The sequence below is a fragment of the Ambystoma mexicanum genome, chromosome 7q, assembly GCF_040938575.1.
Source record: "Ambystoma mexicanum isolate Mex_15411 chromosome 7q, UKY_AmexF1_1, whole genome shotgun sequence".
Classification (NCBI taxonomy): Eukaryota; Metazoa; Chordata; class Amphibia; order Caudata; family Ambystomatidae; genus Ambystoma; species Ambystoma mexicanum.
In genome coordinates, this window is record NC_090941.1 from 1,119,253,859 (window position 1) to 1,119,268,772 (window position 14,914).

The 14,914-nt window shown below is 46.7% G+C and overlaps 1 protein-coding gene across 1 annotated transcript in view; it reads right to left on the reverse strand.

Annotated features, from left to right (window-relative positions):
• Positions 1–14,914, reverse strand: part of LOC138528680 (putative methyltransferase NSUN7) — a 379,481-nt gene that overhangs the window by 84,540 nt on the left and 280,027 nt on the right. Inside the window, exon 10 of the mRNA XM_069640537.1 lies at positions 10,401–10,527. Within this exon, the coding sequence (XP_069496638.1) occupies positions 10,401–10,527 (127 nt within the window). The remainder of the gene's footprint in view (positions 1–10,400; positions 10,528–14,914) is intronic.

Genomic DNA, 14,914 nt, shown 5'->3' on the forward strand with positions numbered 1-14,914 from the left:
GCCTCTGGGGTTGCTGGGCCCGGCCTGGCTCCTTAGAGGTAGGCATCATGACAGTACCCCCCTCAAGGCCCCTCCCAAGGTCTTTTCCTCCGGGGGTTTTGGTTTGTGCGGGAATCTTCGATGGAATCTTTGAATTAATCGTGGTGCGTGAACATAGTTACTGGGTTCCCAAGATCTTTCCTGAGGTCCATATCCTTTCCAATCAACAAGATAGAAGAGTTTCGACTTAACTATCTTGGAATCTAAAATGTCTTTCACTTCGAATTCTAATTCTCCATCAATTTGGACAGGGCCTGGGGGCTCAGACAGTCTGGTTCCAGGTTGTACTGGTTTTGGAAGAGATGCGTGAAAAACGGGATGAATCCGCATGTTGGATGGTAAATCGAGTTTAAAGGCCACTGGGTTGATAATAGCTTTGATGGGGTAAGGCCCAATGAATCTGGGATTAAAAGTTCGCTGACCCTTGAGGGGTAGATGTTTAGTTGCTAGCCATACCTGATCTCCTACTTGGTAAGGAGGAGTTTTACTTCGGTGCAAATCAGCGTTTTCTTTATACTTTTTCTTGGCTTGCTGTAAGTGGGTTGTAGCTTCTTTGAAGGCTTGGGTTATTGTGGAATGTAGGTGATTTACTGCAGGCATCTCCAGGGTCAGAGGTGGATCTAGGTCAGAGGTCCGAGGATGGTGACCATACAGGGTATAAAAAGGAGTCTGTCCGGTTCCAGAATGCACTGAATTGTTGTATGCATATTCTGCAATCCAAAGGATGTCCTTCCAATTCAACTCGGATTGGTGTAACATGCACCGCAGATATTGCTCGAGAGTCTGATTGGTTCTCTCGGTTTGTCTGTCGGTCTGGGGGTGGTGGCTGGTGGATAACCGCACGTCTATTTGTGCTAGTTGGCAACATTTCTTCCAAAAGTGGGAGATAAATTGACTTCCACGGTCTGAGACTAATATGGAAGGGAAACCATGTTACCGCACTATATTTTCCATAAATTCCTTGGCCAAGGTGGAAGCTGACGGCAATCCTTTTAAAGGGATAAAATGGGCCATTTTGGAGAATAGATCCACTATTACGAGAATCGTGTTGTAACCACCACAAGGAGGCAGGTCAGTTATAAAGTCCATTGACAAGGTGTGCCAAGGTGCTGGTGGAATGTCCAAAGGTTGAAGTAGGCCGGCTGGCCTTTTCTTTTGACTCTTATTTTGGGCACAGATTCCGCAAGACAACACAAATGACTTTATGTCTTTTCTCCAAGAAGGCCACCAGAAGTGGCGTTTGATCTTTTCTTCTGTTTTCGCGATACCGGGGTGTCCTTCCATTAATGATTCATGATGACGGGTAATGACAAGTTCCTGCAATTCTTTACTTGGCAGAAATAACCACTCTTGGAAGTAGGGTAAATCATCCTTAACGGTATAGTGAGGACCCTTTTGACTCCATTCCAGTAAGGCAGAAGAGTCAAAAAGCTGTTTTACTTGAGCTTGGATGTCCTCAATGGTTTGCAATGAAGTCAAGCCCAGAATTCTTTGTTCCGGTATGATTGGCACAGGTTCTAAACTCGAATTGGGTTCTTCCATGCCTATCCGGGATAAGGCATCTGCCTTACCATTCTTGCAGCCAGGGCGATAGGTAATTACAAAATCAAATTCCGCAAAGAATAAAGCCCATCGGAGTTGTCGCGAAGATTGAGCTTTGGCCGTCTTTAAATACTGCAAATTTCTGTGGTCTGTAATTACGGTGATGGTGTGTCTTGCACCGAGAAGATAGTGACGCCAAGCCTTGAAAGCTGATTTAATAGCCAGTAGTTCTTTGTCGGTAATTGCGTAATTGAGTTCAGGTGGAGAGAATTTTCTGAACCAAAAGGCTACAGGGTGTAGTTGGTTAGTTTCTGGGTCTCTTTGCGACAGGACAGCTCCCATGGCTGAACTGGATGCATCGGTTTCCACGATGTAAGGGAGATCTGGGCGCGGGTGCTTCAATACAGGTGCAGAGGTGAATTTGGTTTTCAGGTCCTGAAAGGCTTGTTCAGCCTCAGGAGTCCATTCAAAGCGTTTGTTTTTCTTTAGGAGAGCTGTGATGGGTTGAACAGTTCGAGAAAATTCTGGGATGAACCTTCGATAGAAATTGGCAAAGCCAAGCATGCTTTGCACTCCCTTCACAGAGCTAGGAGATGGCCATTTGAGAATGGCGTCCACTTTCCGCGAGTCCATTCGGATTCCTTGAGGTGTCAGGATGAATCCGAGAAACTCCACTTCTGTGGTATGAAAAACGCATTTTTCGAGCTTGGCAAATAATTTATGCTGGCGCAATTTCTCAAGAACTGCCCTAACATGGTTTCTGTGATCAGATTCTGAGGAGGAATACACCAGGATGTCGTCAATATAAACGATGACACAAACATCGATAAGTTCCCGAAGAACATCATTCATGAAGTACTGAAAGGCGGCAAGTGCGTTGCACAAACCGAAGGGCATTACTTGATATTCGAAGAGCCCAAATTTGGTGCGGAATGCAGTCTTCCACTCGTCGCCCTCTTTTATACGTACCTGGTGGTAAGCTCCTCGGGGATCTAGCTTGGTGTACACACGAGCATCTTTTACTTGGTCGATAAGCTCAGGTATCAGGGGCAAAGGGTAACGATTCTTAATCGTTATCTGATTTAGGGCGCGGTAGTCAATACAGGCCCTAAGGTCTCTTTCCTTTTTAGGTACGAAGAACAAAGCGGAAGAGACTGGTGACTTTGATGGGCGAATGAAACCATTGGCCAGGTATTGATCCAAATACTGGCGCAAATGCAGGTTCTCAGGTTCAGTAAGAGCATAAATCCTACTACAAGGTAGTTGTGCATTGGGTACCAAGTCGATTTGGCAATCGTAAGATCGATGGGGAGGTAAGGTGTTAGCCTGCTCTTTCTAAAAAACGTCTTGGAATTCTTGGTATTCAGATGGTAGCTGTACGGGGTGGAAGTTACAGAGGCTAGACCCATAGCTGGATTCCTTGGGTAACAGGTTGGTTCACAATCAGGAAAAGTTATCTTCTTTGCTCGCCAGTCTATTCTCGGATTATGTGTTTCTAACCAAGGGATTCCAAGAAGTACTTGAAATTGTGGGGCCTTGATCACATCAAACACGATTGCTTCCCGATGTCCGTCCTGACCCACCAGAGTGATTTCAACTGTGGAATGCGTTACAGGCCCTGAGGCTATTCCGGTTCCATCAACTGTAGTAATTACATCTTGGGCTACTTTCGGGCGGAGAGGAAGCTTAATCCTGGAAGCCAATTCACGGTCTATGTAATTTCCAATAGCTCCACTGTCTATGTGTGCTTTTATAGCATGCAACTGCTGAGGCTGTTTTGGGTTCACAAGCACCATTGGCATGACAAAATGCGAGGTCAAAGAGTTTGTTTTCAAGCTCGGCAAGCGGACCCCTACGCTTGTCGGGCTAGGTCGTTTCCCGAACCAGGTGTCAATAACTCGTTATCAGTGGCTCCAACCACCTTCTTGGGTGGTTTAACTGGACAACTTTGAAGAAAGTGACCGGAAGTTCCGCAATACAGACAAAGTTGCATTTGTCGCCTTCTCTCTCGTTCCTTCTGCGTTAATGGTCCTTTAACACTGCCAATTTGCATAGGTTCGGAAACGTCAGTACTCTTGGAGTTAACGTGGGTCTTGATAGGTACTCTAGTTTCATACTTGAGCCGATCTGCTTTTCTATTTTGAAGTCTGTGATCAAGTTGAACCACTAAGTCTATGTAGTCTGCGCAGGCCTGGGGTGGATCTACTATCTGAGCTATAACATCTTTAAGCTCTCCGGGCAGGCCTCGATGAAACAATGTGATCCTTTTATTTTCAGGCCATCCGGTTTCCACAACTAGTCTATTAAAGGTGGCGATATAGGACAAAAGATCCCGATTACCTTGTCGTAAGGATAGCAGTTCGTTGTCAAGGGCCTGTCCCTGCGAGTGTCGAGCGAACAATCTTTCCATGCTGGCCTGGAAGCCCTGGAAATCCCGGAGAATGGGATCATCCTGATTTACCAATGGAATAGACCAATCGGCAGCACAGCCACTGAGGTAAAATAGTACAAGGCTACTTTGGTCTGGTCGTTGGGGAAGGCCCCGGGCCTGCATAAAAAGTGTAAACGGCTCGTTGGATACCCTACTGTGCGTGAAAAGGGAGTATTACCAACTGTGGAACAATGCTCAAGCCTCCCACTCCCTTCCAACCCTCCACGATACCTCCTCCATGATTCCCCGTGAAGCCTCACCTGAGGGTTTGGAAGGATGAGCTTTCCATCCTGCTTCTGATGCAGGGGCGCGTTGAAACCCAGTTACTTCACTGGATTGAGGATTGATGGGAGTTCAGGTAAGCTTGACTGTTCAGGTAAGGCGCTGTAAAAGTTCTGTTAAAAAGTTCAAGCTTAATAATAATGTTCGTTGTCTAATTGCAGCAAGCGCTAATGCTTATGTCTTTTTCCCCTTAGGGGCCAGGGTTCGGAGTGCCGGAGATATGGCGCCGACCCGAAGTGAAACAGTTCTGGATGAGCGCTCAGGTAATGTCTTTGCATTCGCTCATTCAATGTCTTTGTCTTTTTTCCCCATAGGGGCCGAGGTCCGGAGATGCCAGGAAGCGGCAGGACCCGAAATGCAGTGGGAATAATCCAACAGGTAAGACTTAAAAGGAAACTGAGCTTTCCTTATTCCTTTTCTCCCTCTCACCTTTGTTCTTGTCTTTTTTCCTCTAGGCGCCGGGGCGTAGCTGAATCCGGAAGATCGCTGCTGAAGATGGAAGCGCCTTGCAAAGGTGAGTAAAATGCAGCGCTGCAGCGATCGAAACGAAATGCCTTTAAAATGATGTCTTCCTTTTCAGGGCCGTTGGAGAAATGACTCTGGGATGCAGATTTAGCAGGTAAGGGCTTTTCTTCTCCTATTCTCTTCCTTTCTCCCCTTGCAGGTGTTCCAGGGTGCTGGCAGGCGTGGCTGAAGTCAGGATGTAGGAGCTGACACGGTGAGCGTCCAGCTGCTAGGTGCAGAACAACGCGAAGCATGTGTGGCTGTTCGGGTGGGGTTTAAATAGCCTTGGAAGAAGTTCCTGGTATGTATCCTTCCACCAATCAGGTATGTATCCTTCCCCAACCACACCCGGGTGGTGAAGTAGTCCTACAGGTTAAGTAGTCCCATTCAGGCCTCAAGAGGGCCTGGATGAAGCAGCAAGGTCTGCATCAGGTAAGTGTGCACCCAAGCACTTAAACACATATCCTCTTCTATGAGCCTGGCGTCTAAGGCGCCAGGACTGGGGTCCGCTATGAGCCTGGCGCCTAAGGCGCCAGGACTGAGTCCAAAGGGCCCCGACTTGGGCCCGCTGAGACTTCCCTGGGGAAAATGATGTCTGCCTCTGGGGTTGCTGGGCCAGGCCTGGCTCCTTAGAGGTAGGCATCATGACAGGTGGTCTCTCTGGGGAGGGTGTTACCCACCCTCACAAAGAGAGGCAACTCCCAGGGCTACAGTTTTGCAGTGAAGACAACCTGGCTTGGTGGTATACACACAACCCTTCCAGAGATGAGCTGGGCTGACAGGATGTGCAATATCAAATTGATGTGGCTTGGATAATTGAGAGATGCCAGCCACTATACCTTAAACTCTGGTATGGCTTATATTCACAGTGTAACATGCCAGAAGGATAGCATTTTCATAGTTATGTATTGTTTGGAACAGGGGTGCATATGTTAAATGTAGCCCCTGTGTTCTGGTGACTTTGGCTGTTGTTGCAGTTGTCAGGAGGGCATCTGTGACCTGAGAAAATCATCAAACATTGTGTAGCTCACAAATGCAAGAAATGCCAACAGGAATGTGTGTAGGTGACACCCACCCAAACCTGCATGAAAGAAAGAACCTTCCAAGATATACCATCTAGAAAGACTTGGGGTTAAATGCCTGAAGCGGAAATGTTCGAGGGAGAAAAGACAGAAGATGATTTTTTCGAAATAATCTTTGGTCTTTTCTCCCCTGAACATTTTCGAGTTACCCAAACACCCACCCATGCACCCACCCATTCCACCACCCCCTACTTACCTTGCATTCCGTCTCGCTGTGTCCCTGCGACGCCTGTTCCCTTTCACCTCTGTGATTGGGAACTGACGCGGCAGGGTCCTTTCCTTTTTATGTTGTTTTTTTTTGTTGGGAGACTGCGGGAGCGCTTCGGCGGACACCCCTGCAACCCCCGCTCACAGTATAGTGAGCAGGGGTCGTGGGGGATACCCCTGCAGCCCTTTTTTGGGGGAATGGCTTTGTGGGGACATCCCCGCAACCCCCGCTCACAAAATAGTGAGCAAGGGTGCGGCTGGACACCCCCGCAACTCCCAGCACCGAATGCGTGATCTGGTCAAACTTTTCGGCCATTCGGAATTTTCGAACGGCTGAAAATTGGCCAAATCACGCATTCAGACATTTTTATTCTGTGATTTTGGCCTAAACGTCTAGATTTATAAGATGGAAACACTACATGGAAATACTTCATGCAGGACGGACACACACTAAACGTCAATCTCCCAAACACAAGAACATGGTGAATTTTCTGAAGTCGCTCGACCTACAGAACAGAGTTTGAAACAGACATGGACTTCATGTCTCACTGTGGAACTTTGAAGCCTAGCTCACCAGACAACCATGCAAACACCCGTAATGTACCCCTCAGTTTCATGTGGCTGCTAGTAATCATACTTCCTTGCCAAGATATAGAGGTCATACCGTGCTTGCCCACACCTAGAACAACTGACTGATCACAGTGCACAGCGGTGTAAAGGTCTTGTTTTTTTCAATGTATCATGTTTTATAGCCACTGATGTCAGTCAGAATTTGTTCCTTCAGGACAAGTAGTCCGGATCTGCAAATGTTCCCTTTTGGTGCAGTCTTTCAGCAATGCAATTGCACCTTAAATAGATGCACTGTAAAACATTGCTCCCACTGCCTTTTTGAACCCAGTTCCCCGAGTTCCCTGAGACATTTTGACCATGTACACAAACGCACATATCTGGGCTCTCTTATTTTTTTCTTTAGAGCACTTCTCACGTGTGGCAACTCTTCAAACCCTAGATTGTTTTACCCATGTAAACCCATGTAAATGCACGCATCTCTTTAAGCACTGCCATATTTCAAACTGTTCTGCCTGTAGGCTAGGTGTTCTTTAGTGAGCATTTACAACCGTTCGATAAGGTTATCATAGCACTGCATTCCCTGCATGCCAACCTTGAATGTACAGCTTTCAGGAGGTTTCTCTGCCCTCACATTTACCTGTTACCATCTGATGAAGGTCTTCTAGGGCTTCTAAACATAATGCATTATTCCATTGCCGCGTAATATTTTCAGCTAGCCAATAAAAAGGTATCCAGACGGAAGAATTTTTATTTTCACTTGTATTTTATTAGAACTGGCTGCCCATTTCTACATTGTCGATAAGGATTGAACCTATATATATATATATATATATATATATATATATATATATATATATATTTTTCTTTTTTTTTTCTTTTTTTTTCTTAGGATGTCTGTGCATTGGGCATGGTTTATATGCATTTCCATCCTTAACATGATACCTGGCTAGAATTCTGCACAGACATGCCCTTTGACCCCATCAGAGTCGAAAGGCATTTGATCCTTCTAAGCAGGCGCCAATCATTAAGTATGGGTAACTCACCCTAACATTACAATATAGTTATGAAACATTAAATAAACACCAAGCCCAGTGTGCAATATGGACTTAGTGATTCAGGCATACAACCCTTTTTTCAAACATTTTTGTCAAATATACAGATCTGTGGTCATTCTTATGTTCCCAAAATGTTCTTTGACTTTATGGAAAACAGACTGGAATCTGCATTAGTTCTATTTGCCCCCTTCCATTCTCTCATTAGGGTAATTTGAAAGAGTACAACCAAACTGTTCCTCTTGGAATGATAACCTTCTCTTAGCGAATAATGTATGTGGTTAATCTAGGTTTTGTAATATACTTTTCTCAGTCAGAGTAGTGCAACATTATTATGCTAGAAGTGAGCATTAGAAATTAACCCTGTAACATTCTATGAAGAGCCTTTTATAATTTTTGTACAGATTCATGGACAAAACACTAGCCATCATCTCCCTTATCATGTCCAGGAAAGACAATGCTAACTAACAAGCCTATACCTTGGAATGCCAGGATATCTACTGAAGAAACTGCAAAGTATACAGAAGGCAGCAGCGACTTCCCCTCAAACTCTCATGAAGGGGCCACATCACTCCTGCGCTAAAGATGCTACATTGGCTGCCAGTCAAAAAACGAATCACGTTCAAAATAATGTGCATAAAGCATAGAGCAATCCACTGCCAAGGAGCAAAATTCTTACAAAATAAAATCACCATTTACCAGCCGACCCGAACACTGATTCGGCAATGGCATCCGCCTGAAACCTAAACCATACACAAGGAAATAACTTGGTGGAACAGCATTCTCCTGCCTAGCTGTATACATGTGGTACTCCCTCCCGTGAGAACTACGAAACATGAAGGACCATCTAAAATTCAGAAAACTCCTGTATACCTGACTCTTCAACGAAGAACTGGATAAACATGAAAGAGCAACCCCACCTCCCATCCCCCCCCTCGCAATGATCACACATAAGGCAAGGCAGAGTATCAGACCCTACCACGACAAAGTGCCGGGACGTGTAGAAACGTCTAAGTGGGAGGGATTCCTGTGTTCACCAACTCCCATGGGGGGATCGATTGGAGGCTAGGGAGAGAGATGGGAGTGTCCTTGGTTGAACCACAGACCGAGGGCATGAGAGCTGAAGGGGAAAGAGTAGTGACCAAACAGATAAACCATGGGGCCCAGGGAGCCCAAGGACACGTGGATGAGGGCCTCTCCCCTTCAAGTGGCCCTGGGAGGCCTTAGCGGCTGCACACCAGGATATGCCAGGGTCAATGCGTTCCAGACATCCATTCGTCTGAACACGGGGGAGGAGGCATCACCACTAAATAGGCCCGCAGACGACCCACAACTCTGCATAGAATACGGTAGGAATACACCCCGCCAGCACACCACAATGGGCAACACTAGCAGGGTTGCATACAATAGTTGGCAAAGCTGAGGGGGTACAATAGAGCGCCACCACTAATCGACTCACTAAAAAATTCATCTGTCTGCTTACACCTCTCGAACTCTAACAAAAAACACAATACCTTTACAGCACAACAAACTGCACACACGTTACTACACCGCAACAACAAACAAACCACACATAGTCTCGCACAACAGCAAATGACAACTACCAACTGAAAAGAAATCACACCGAACTGCAGCTGCCAACAGCACATCACAGCTCTCTTGCACCCCCCACCCACTCCATCCTACTAACTTAACGTATCCTCTTACTTTTCAGATCCACCAGGGGACCACTCCGGTGGTGTCAGTGCACAATATAAATATCCTTTAACGTAACACAACAAATAATGTTTTATATATGTGACTTTTACAAAAAATCAAATCCTCCCCACCACAACTCCTACGGTATCTGTGTTTTGTTTCGACTGGTTGTGCAGATGTCTGCCGCGGCTCGGGTGGCTTGGGAAATGCACACCTGACAATGTAACTCTCACCCACACAGAAAGAGGCAGGGCCTTAGGGTGAGAAAGAGAGGGTAGAGAGAGAATGCTAGTTTTTTTTCAGAACCATTCCGTTTAGGTTGAAGGTACTCAATTATTCCAAACGCAATCTGCATTCCAAATATGGTGAACTTTTAATCCACAGGTTTTTGCTAAAATCGACAATCAAACTTCCTTGTAGGTATTTCAATTTCAACTGGAAAACACTTTGTATGCACCCTGAATGCATTTTAATTTGATTTATAATATACTGTATGCAGATACAATTTGCTTCAAGGCACTGAGTGGACAGATCCTTTCCAAACCTGGAAATCCCCCTAAAGATGTCAACTATTTTCATTTTTTAGAAAATGTGGTGCCATTGTTCCAGGAGAGTCCATTTTATAGGCCATGAGAAATTGCCCCTTCATATCCTAGTTATTAGAATATGCATCACCTCTCCCCCTAATAATTCATTAATTCACAGCATCTTTATGAATTAAAAGAAACAAAATGGATCGTAAGAGAAAAGGGATAAGCTTGATGGGAGGGATGAGTGGAAAATAGAGAGAGAGAGGAAGCAAAATAGGGAAGACAACTTGACCCAGAGTATCTCAAAGAATGGGTGAAGCACCAGTGCTATCAGAGCGATGCAGAAAAACAGCAATTCATCAGAGGGTTATGAGGGTGGAGCCTAATTTGATGCTGAAATGTGAAGAATGGTGCCACGCCCTGAAGAGACCTTCTGCCTGGGGATGAGAATCACAGAACTTACCTGGCGTGTGAGCAGTGCAAGGAAATACCCATTGCCGTCTACAGAGGGACCCACTTGCATGACCGGGTCTTCGGAGGTGGCCAGGGCCTCCGACGTGGAGAGCTTGGATAAAAGTGGAGGAATCAATCTGCGGACAGAAGACAAATTCTTTTATGTAATACGTGTCACCGGGTGAAGAAAGACTAATCACTACAGTAGAATGTGGCACAACGGTCAGACCCTGAAGCATCCTACAGTCAGCAAAACATGGCTGTGAGTATACCACAATTCAGACTGGCTATTCTATTATCAATATTTTCTTGTCTCAAATTTCAAATTAGAGATGTGTTGTCCGATGACCACTCCCCTCATAAACCAGCATACCTATTGGTCAGAGCGTGTGCCGATATATGAGAGTTGATTTTGCAAAATGTGACCTCTGCTTTTCAGAGAGAACCCTTGTGTGTACAACTGTGCCACATGGACAGCTCTGCATGGTGGGACATCCTTGTTCTGACCGGATCCCGGAGGACTCCTTACACTCCGCATAATCAGAACATGGGAGCTAGAGAAGTTTGAAAATAGATGGACTTCCCTGAGTCAGACTGCAGGAGAACCCTGTGCCTACACCTACTTCACCCATCTGGGTCCACCTCCACTGACATCAGTGGAGCACCTTCCCCAGGGAATGTGAGGTAGGATACCTCCAGAACCAGTTACACGCGAAGAGAAGGACCCCCTGGCAATCAACTCCCTAATGGTATTGTATGGGAGGACAGGTCTTTAGGACCCCCCCCTCCCCCACATCTCTAACCTATGTGAGGCTTATGACTAATCAGCAGCCACCCGCACGCCTGGGCCCGGGATGCAGGATGGCTCCGGATCGACACGTAAGGCTGCATGGCTCACCTTGTAGGATAACACAGACTCCATTTTTTGTGATACCCTCAGACTCCATTTTGAAATATACTGAACCCAGGCCTGCGCAGAGTAAGCCGCCTGCAAGAGCTGCAGCTCTTCCCCGCACCTGACCGCGCACAACAAGCCCTGCACTTCCCCCGAGCCTCCTCCCTATGACAGATCGGTTGAAGACCTGTTCTCACGTGCAGCTAGACGCGAGAAAGTAACAGAACAAACACTGTATCATTTACCTTCCCTAGTACATCATTGCCCTGACGGTGACCGGACTTTTAGCTGGGGACTGGGAAAGAACAAAGTTGTTCTTATCAAGCATACATCGACCCTCCACAGGCTCCCCCTCATCCACGATATATGGTGTACATGACCCCCAACTCTGTTCCTCCAGTTAAAGTGTTTAAACACGATCACAGGTCCCCTGTGCCTCCCAGTCCCACCCATGCTGCAAAACCTGTTTGCAGAAAGGTCTCAATCCCATACTGTCAATTGTTCATATTAACACGATATGACCCCCGCCCACCCCAGAACATTTTTATGTAAGCTGTTCTTTACTAACCCATGTTTGCTGCTATTATAAAACCATTAAGAAAGCAATATGTAACATGCTTGTGTATGGTATGATTGAAAGTGTCGGGACATATGTGGCACTGCGAAATGTCTATGGTAATAGAAATGCTAGCAGAAGTTGTTGTTTCCTCTACTTCTGAATATGTACATAAGACTAATCACAGGTATAATGCTGTGCTTTGTCACTTGAATCAATATACCTACCAACCTGGTTCTACCTCACCTTCGTTATTCATCTTTCCCTATGGGTCCCCAGCAACAGAACAATGATCTCTATATGATGTGATGTAATGAAAAACGTTCACTCCATTGATGTGCTGAACATGTATACCAAATATGTTAGTTGCATAATGCCCCTGAGCCTGAGTAACCCGCCTCTGTAATGATATTCATGCCATTCAGTAAGCAGGGACCCGCGAAAAGCTACTAGGCCATCTCCCCCTCAACCCCGAGAGCTGCACATCTAACCCCCCTCCTCCCACTAAGACTCGGCAGAGCATGAAGGTCCCCGGCTTTCTCTTGCCGGAACAGTACAGCTTCACCTCCCAGCATTCCTGTTGGGCCCACACCAAGTGTTTTCCTTTCCTCCCATGGCTCTGACCCCCGATACCTCCATAAAATCACTGTGTGCTGCCATGACATAGCCAAAAAGAATTATGAGCCGCCTGATACCAAACCTCGCTGCCTTTAGAAGTGCCAGCTATGTGCCCTTATTGACCCACTGGTATTTTAGCCCACTCTAAGCTTAACGACCCATGAAGATAGTTATTCACCCTTGTACTAACATACCGTAAAACTGTCTCTCACAACATCTAACAGAATAGAATGATAAAGGCAGCCTAATCTGTACCCCCTGACACGACACCTGGACTCATGAGAGCAGGTCCTTTGTTAATGGTAATTTTATGATGATGTATTTGGGAAGCTTCGGCTTTTCTCTGTCTCCTTCTGAGTATTGGATTAATGTGTTGTAGGATTTACACAGTAACTTGACATGAACGTTTCTGATAAAAGTGTGTGAATGGCCACAAGGGCAAATTGTTAGTGCTATAGTCATGTTTCAACATGGACAGATCGCGCCCGGTCACTCCACCCCGATGAGCTCAGCTGACCCAAGGTGTCTGCGATGCCACCACGTGGATCTCCGCCAATCATGGAGCGCCGAACGTAAAGACTACATAGTAGCTAGTCATCGCCACCCAATCCTATGTGCCCCCTATAGCTTACATCACGCATGACGTATTTTTGTAATAAATATGACTGTCTTTGCGATTGTCAGACAGAGCGCTCTTGGAGGTTGCCGAGTCCTTTGCATGCCCTATATCGATTAGATAAAAACCTTTTTTACCTCATCCGCACTTGGTCCTGGTCTCATTCCCTGCTGGGGTGTGTCCATTATTGCCTCTCATTGAAGGGGGTTAACTGCCTTATTGGGGGACGCATACTTTCAGTATCTCGGCTCACTCATCAGGGAAACACATTTTAGTGGCAATCCCCTCTTCCCTGAAATCCTTCAGCAGGAGGGATTTCATGTCAACTGGCTAATTTTAGGCATAGAAGAGGCTGATCCTGGATACTAATTATTAACTCATCAAGGTAAAAATACAAATGCAAAACAGTTTGGGTGTCTCAGGTTGGCTGATGGATTTCCCACAGAGTAATTTGTGTTGCCTTGTAAATCTCAGCAGGAGGAGTATTCCACAACAGTGCTCCAGTTGCAGCCTTGCCTCTTCTTGGAATGGGAGTGATCCAGTCCAAACCAAATATATTCTGCACGTTTACAGGAGGGACTAGCATTCCAATGCAGAAGAGTGATGGAAGAGCAAAACCCGACTGTACAGAACTAAGTCACTTACCCAGAGTGGCAATTGTCACCTTTATGCTGCTCGGGAGGCATCTCCCAAAGAGGTCTTCCTGACCCCTGAGTAGCTGTTTACCAGATACTCTCGCCCACACTGAAATATGGACACCTTCATTTTACTATGCATTTGGAGGCCATTTCCTGTAGAGCTCCTCTCACAAAATGTGTATTTTCTGTAGGCCTGTTCCTCTCCATAAGCCCGGATCGGCTTCACTTTAGATGCTGGATATCTCCCTGCAACCGCGATCCTTTTTAGGCCAGCTCTTGCGCATCTCCCTCCCCCCACATCTTGTGCTAGAGCGCATCACTTCCACATCTCCCTCACACTGCCCAGTTTATCTATAGCTTAGCCCTTGCACACATCCCTCCTCCCGCCCTGGTCCGATTTCAGTTCAGATGGTAGACATCTTTCTTCTCAGCACGATCATTGCGCCCTTACTCACCTTTAGCACCGATCTTGCACATACCAAATGCAGGCAGAAGGCCCGCTCTTGCATTCCTGCCTTCCTCCAACTGCCCTGGTCATCACACGTCCACCCACAGCACTGCCTACCTGTACCCGAGCTCAGGAGAGTTCCTCTCGGGCTGCAGCGTTATGGCCTGCCTCAGCAGCTTCTGGTTTTCTCTAGTCTCTCTCTCTCTCTGAGGAATGTTCATGTATGCCTGGTGTTTGATGGAGGATGGGGTCCAGGGCCCTCAGTTCAAGCTGTCGGCGTGATCTTGCATTCCTGCTTTCCTCCCACTGCCCTGGTCATCACACGTCCACCCACAGCACTGCCTACCTGTATTCCAGATCAGGAGGGTTCCTCTCGGGCTGCAGCGTCATGGCCTGCCTCAGCACCTCCTGGTGTTCTCTCGTCTCTCTCTCTCTCTCTCGCTGAGGAATGCTCATGTATGCCTGGTGTTTGATGGAGGATAGGGACCAGGGGCCTCAGTTCAAGCTCTAGGTGCGCTCTTGCATTCCTCTCCTGGTCATCACACGTCCACGCACAGCACTGCCTACCTGTACCCCAGATCAGGAGGGTTCCTCTCGGGCTGCAGCGTCATGGCCTGCCTCAGCACCTCCTGGTTTTCTCTCGTCTCTCTCTCGCTGAGGAATGTTCATGTATGCCTGGTGTTTGATGGAGGATAGGGACCAGGGGCCTCAGTTCAAGCTCTAGGTGCGCTCTTGCATTCCTCTCCTGGTCAT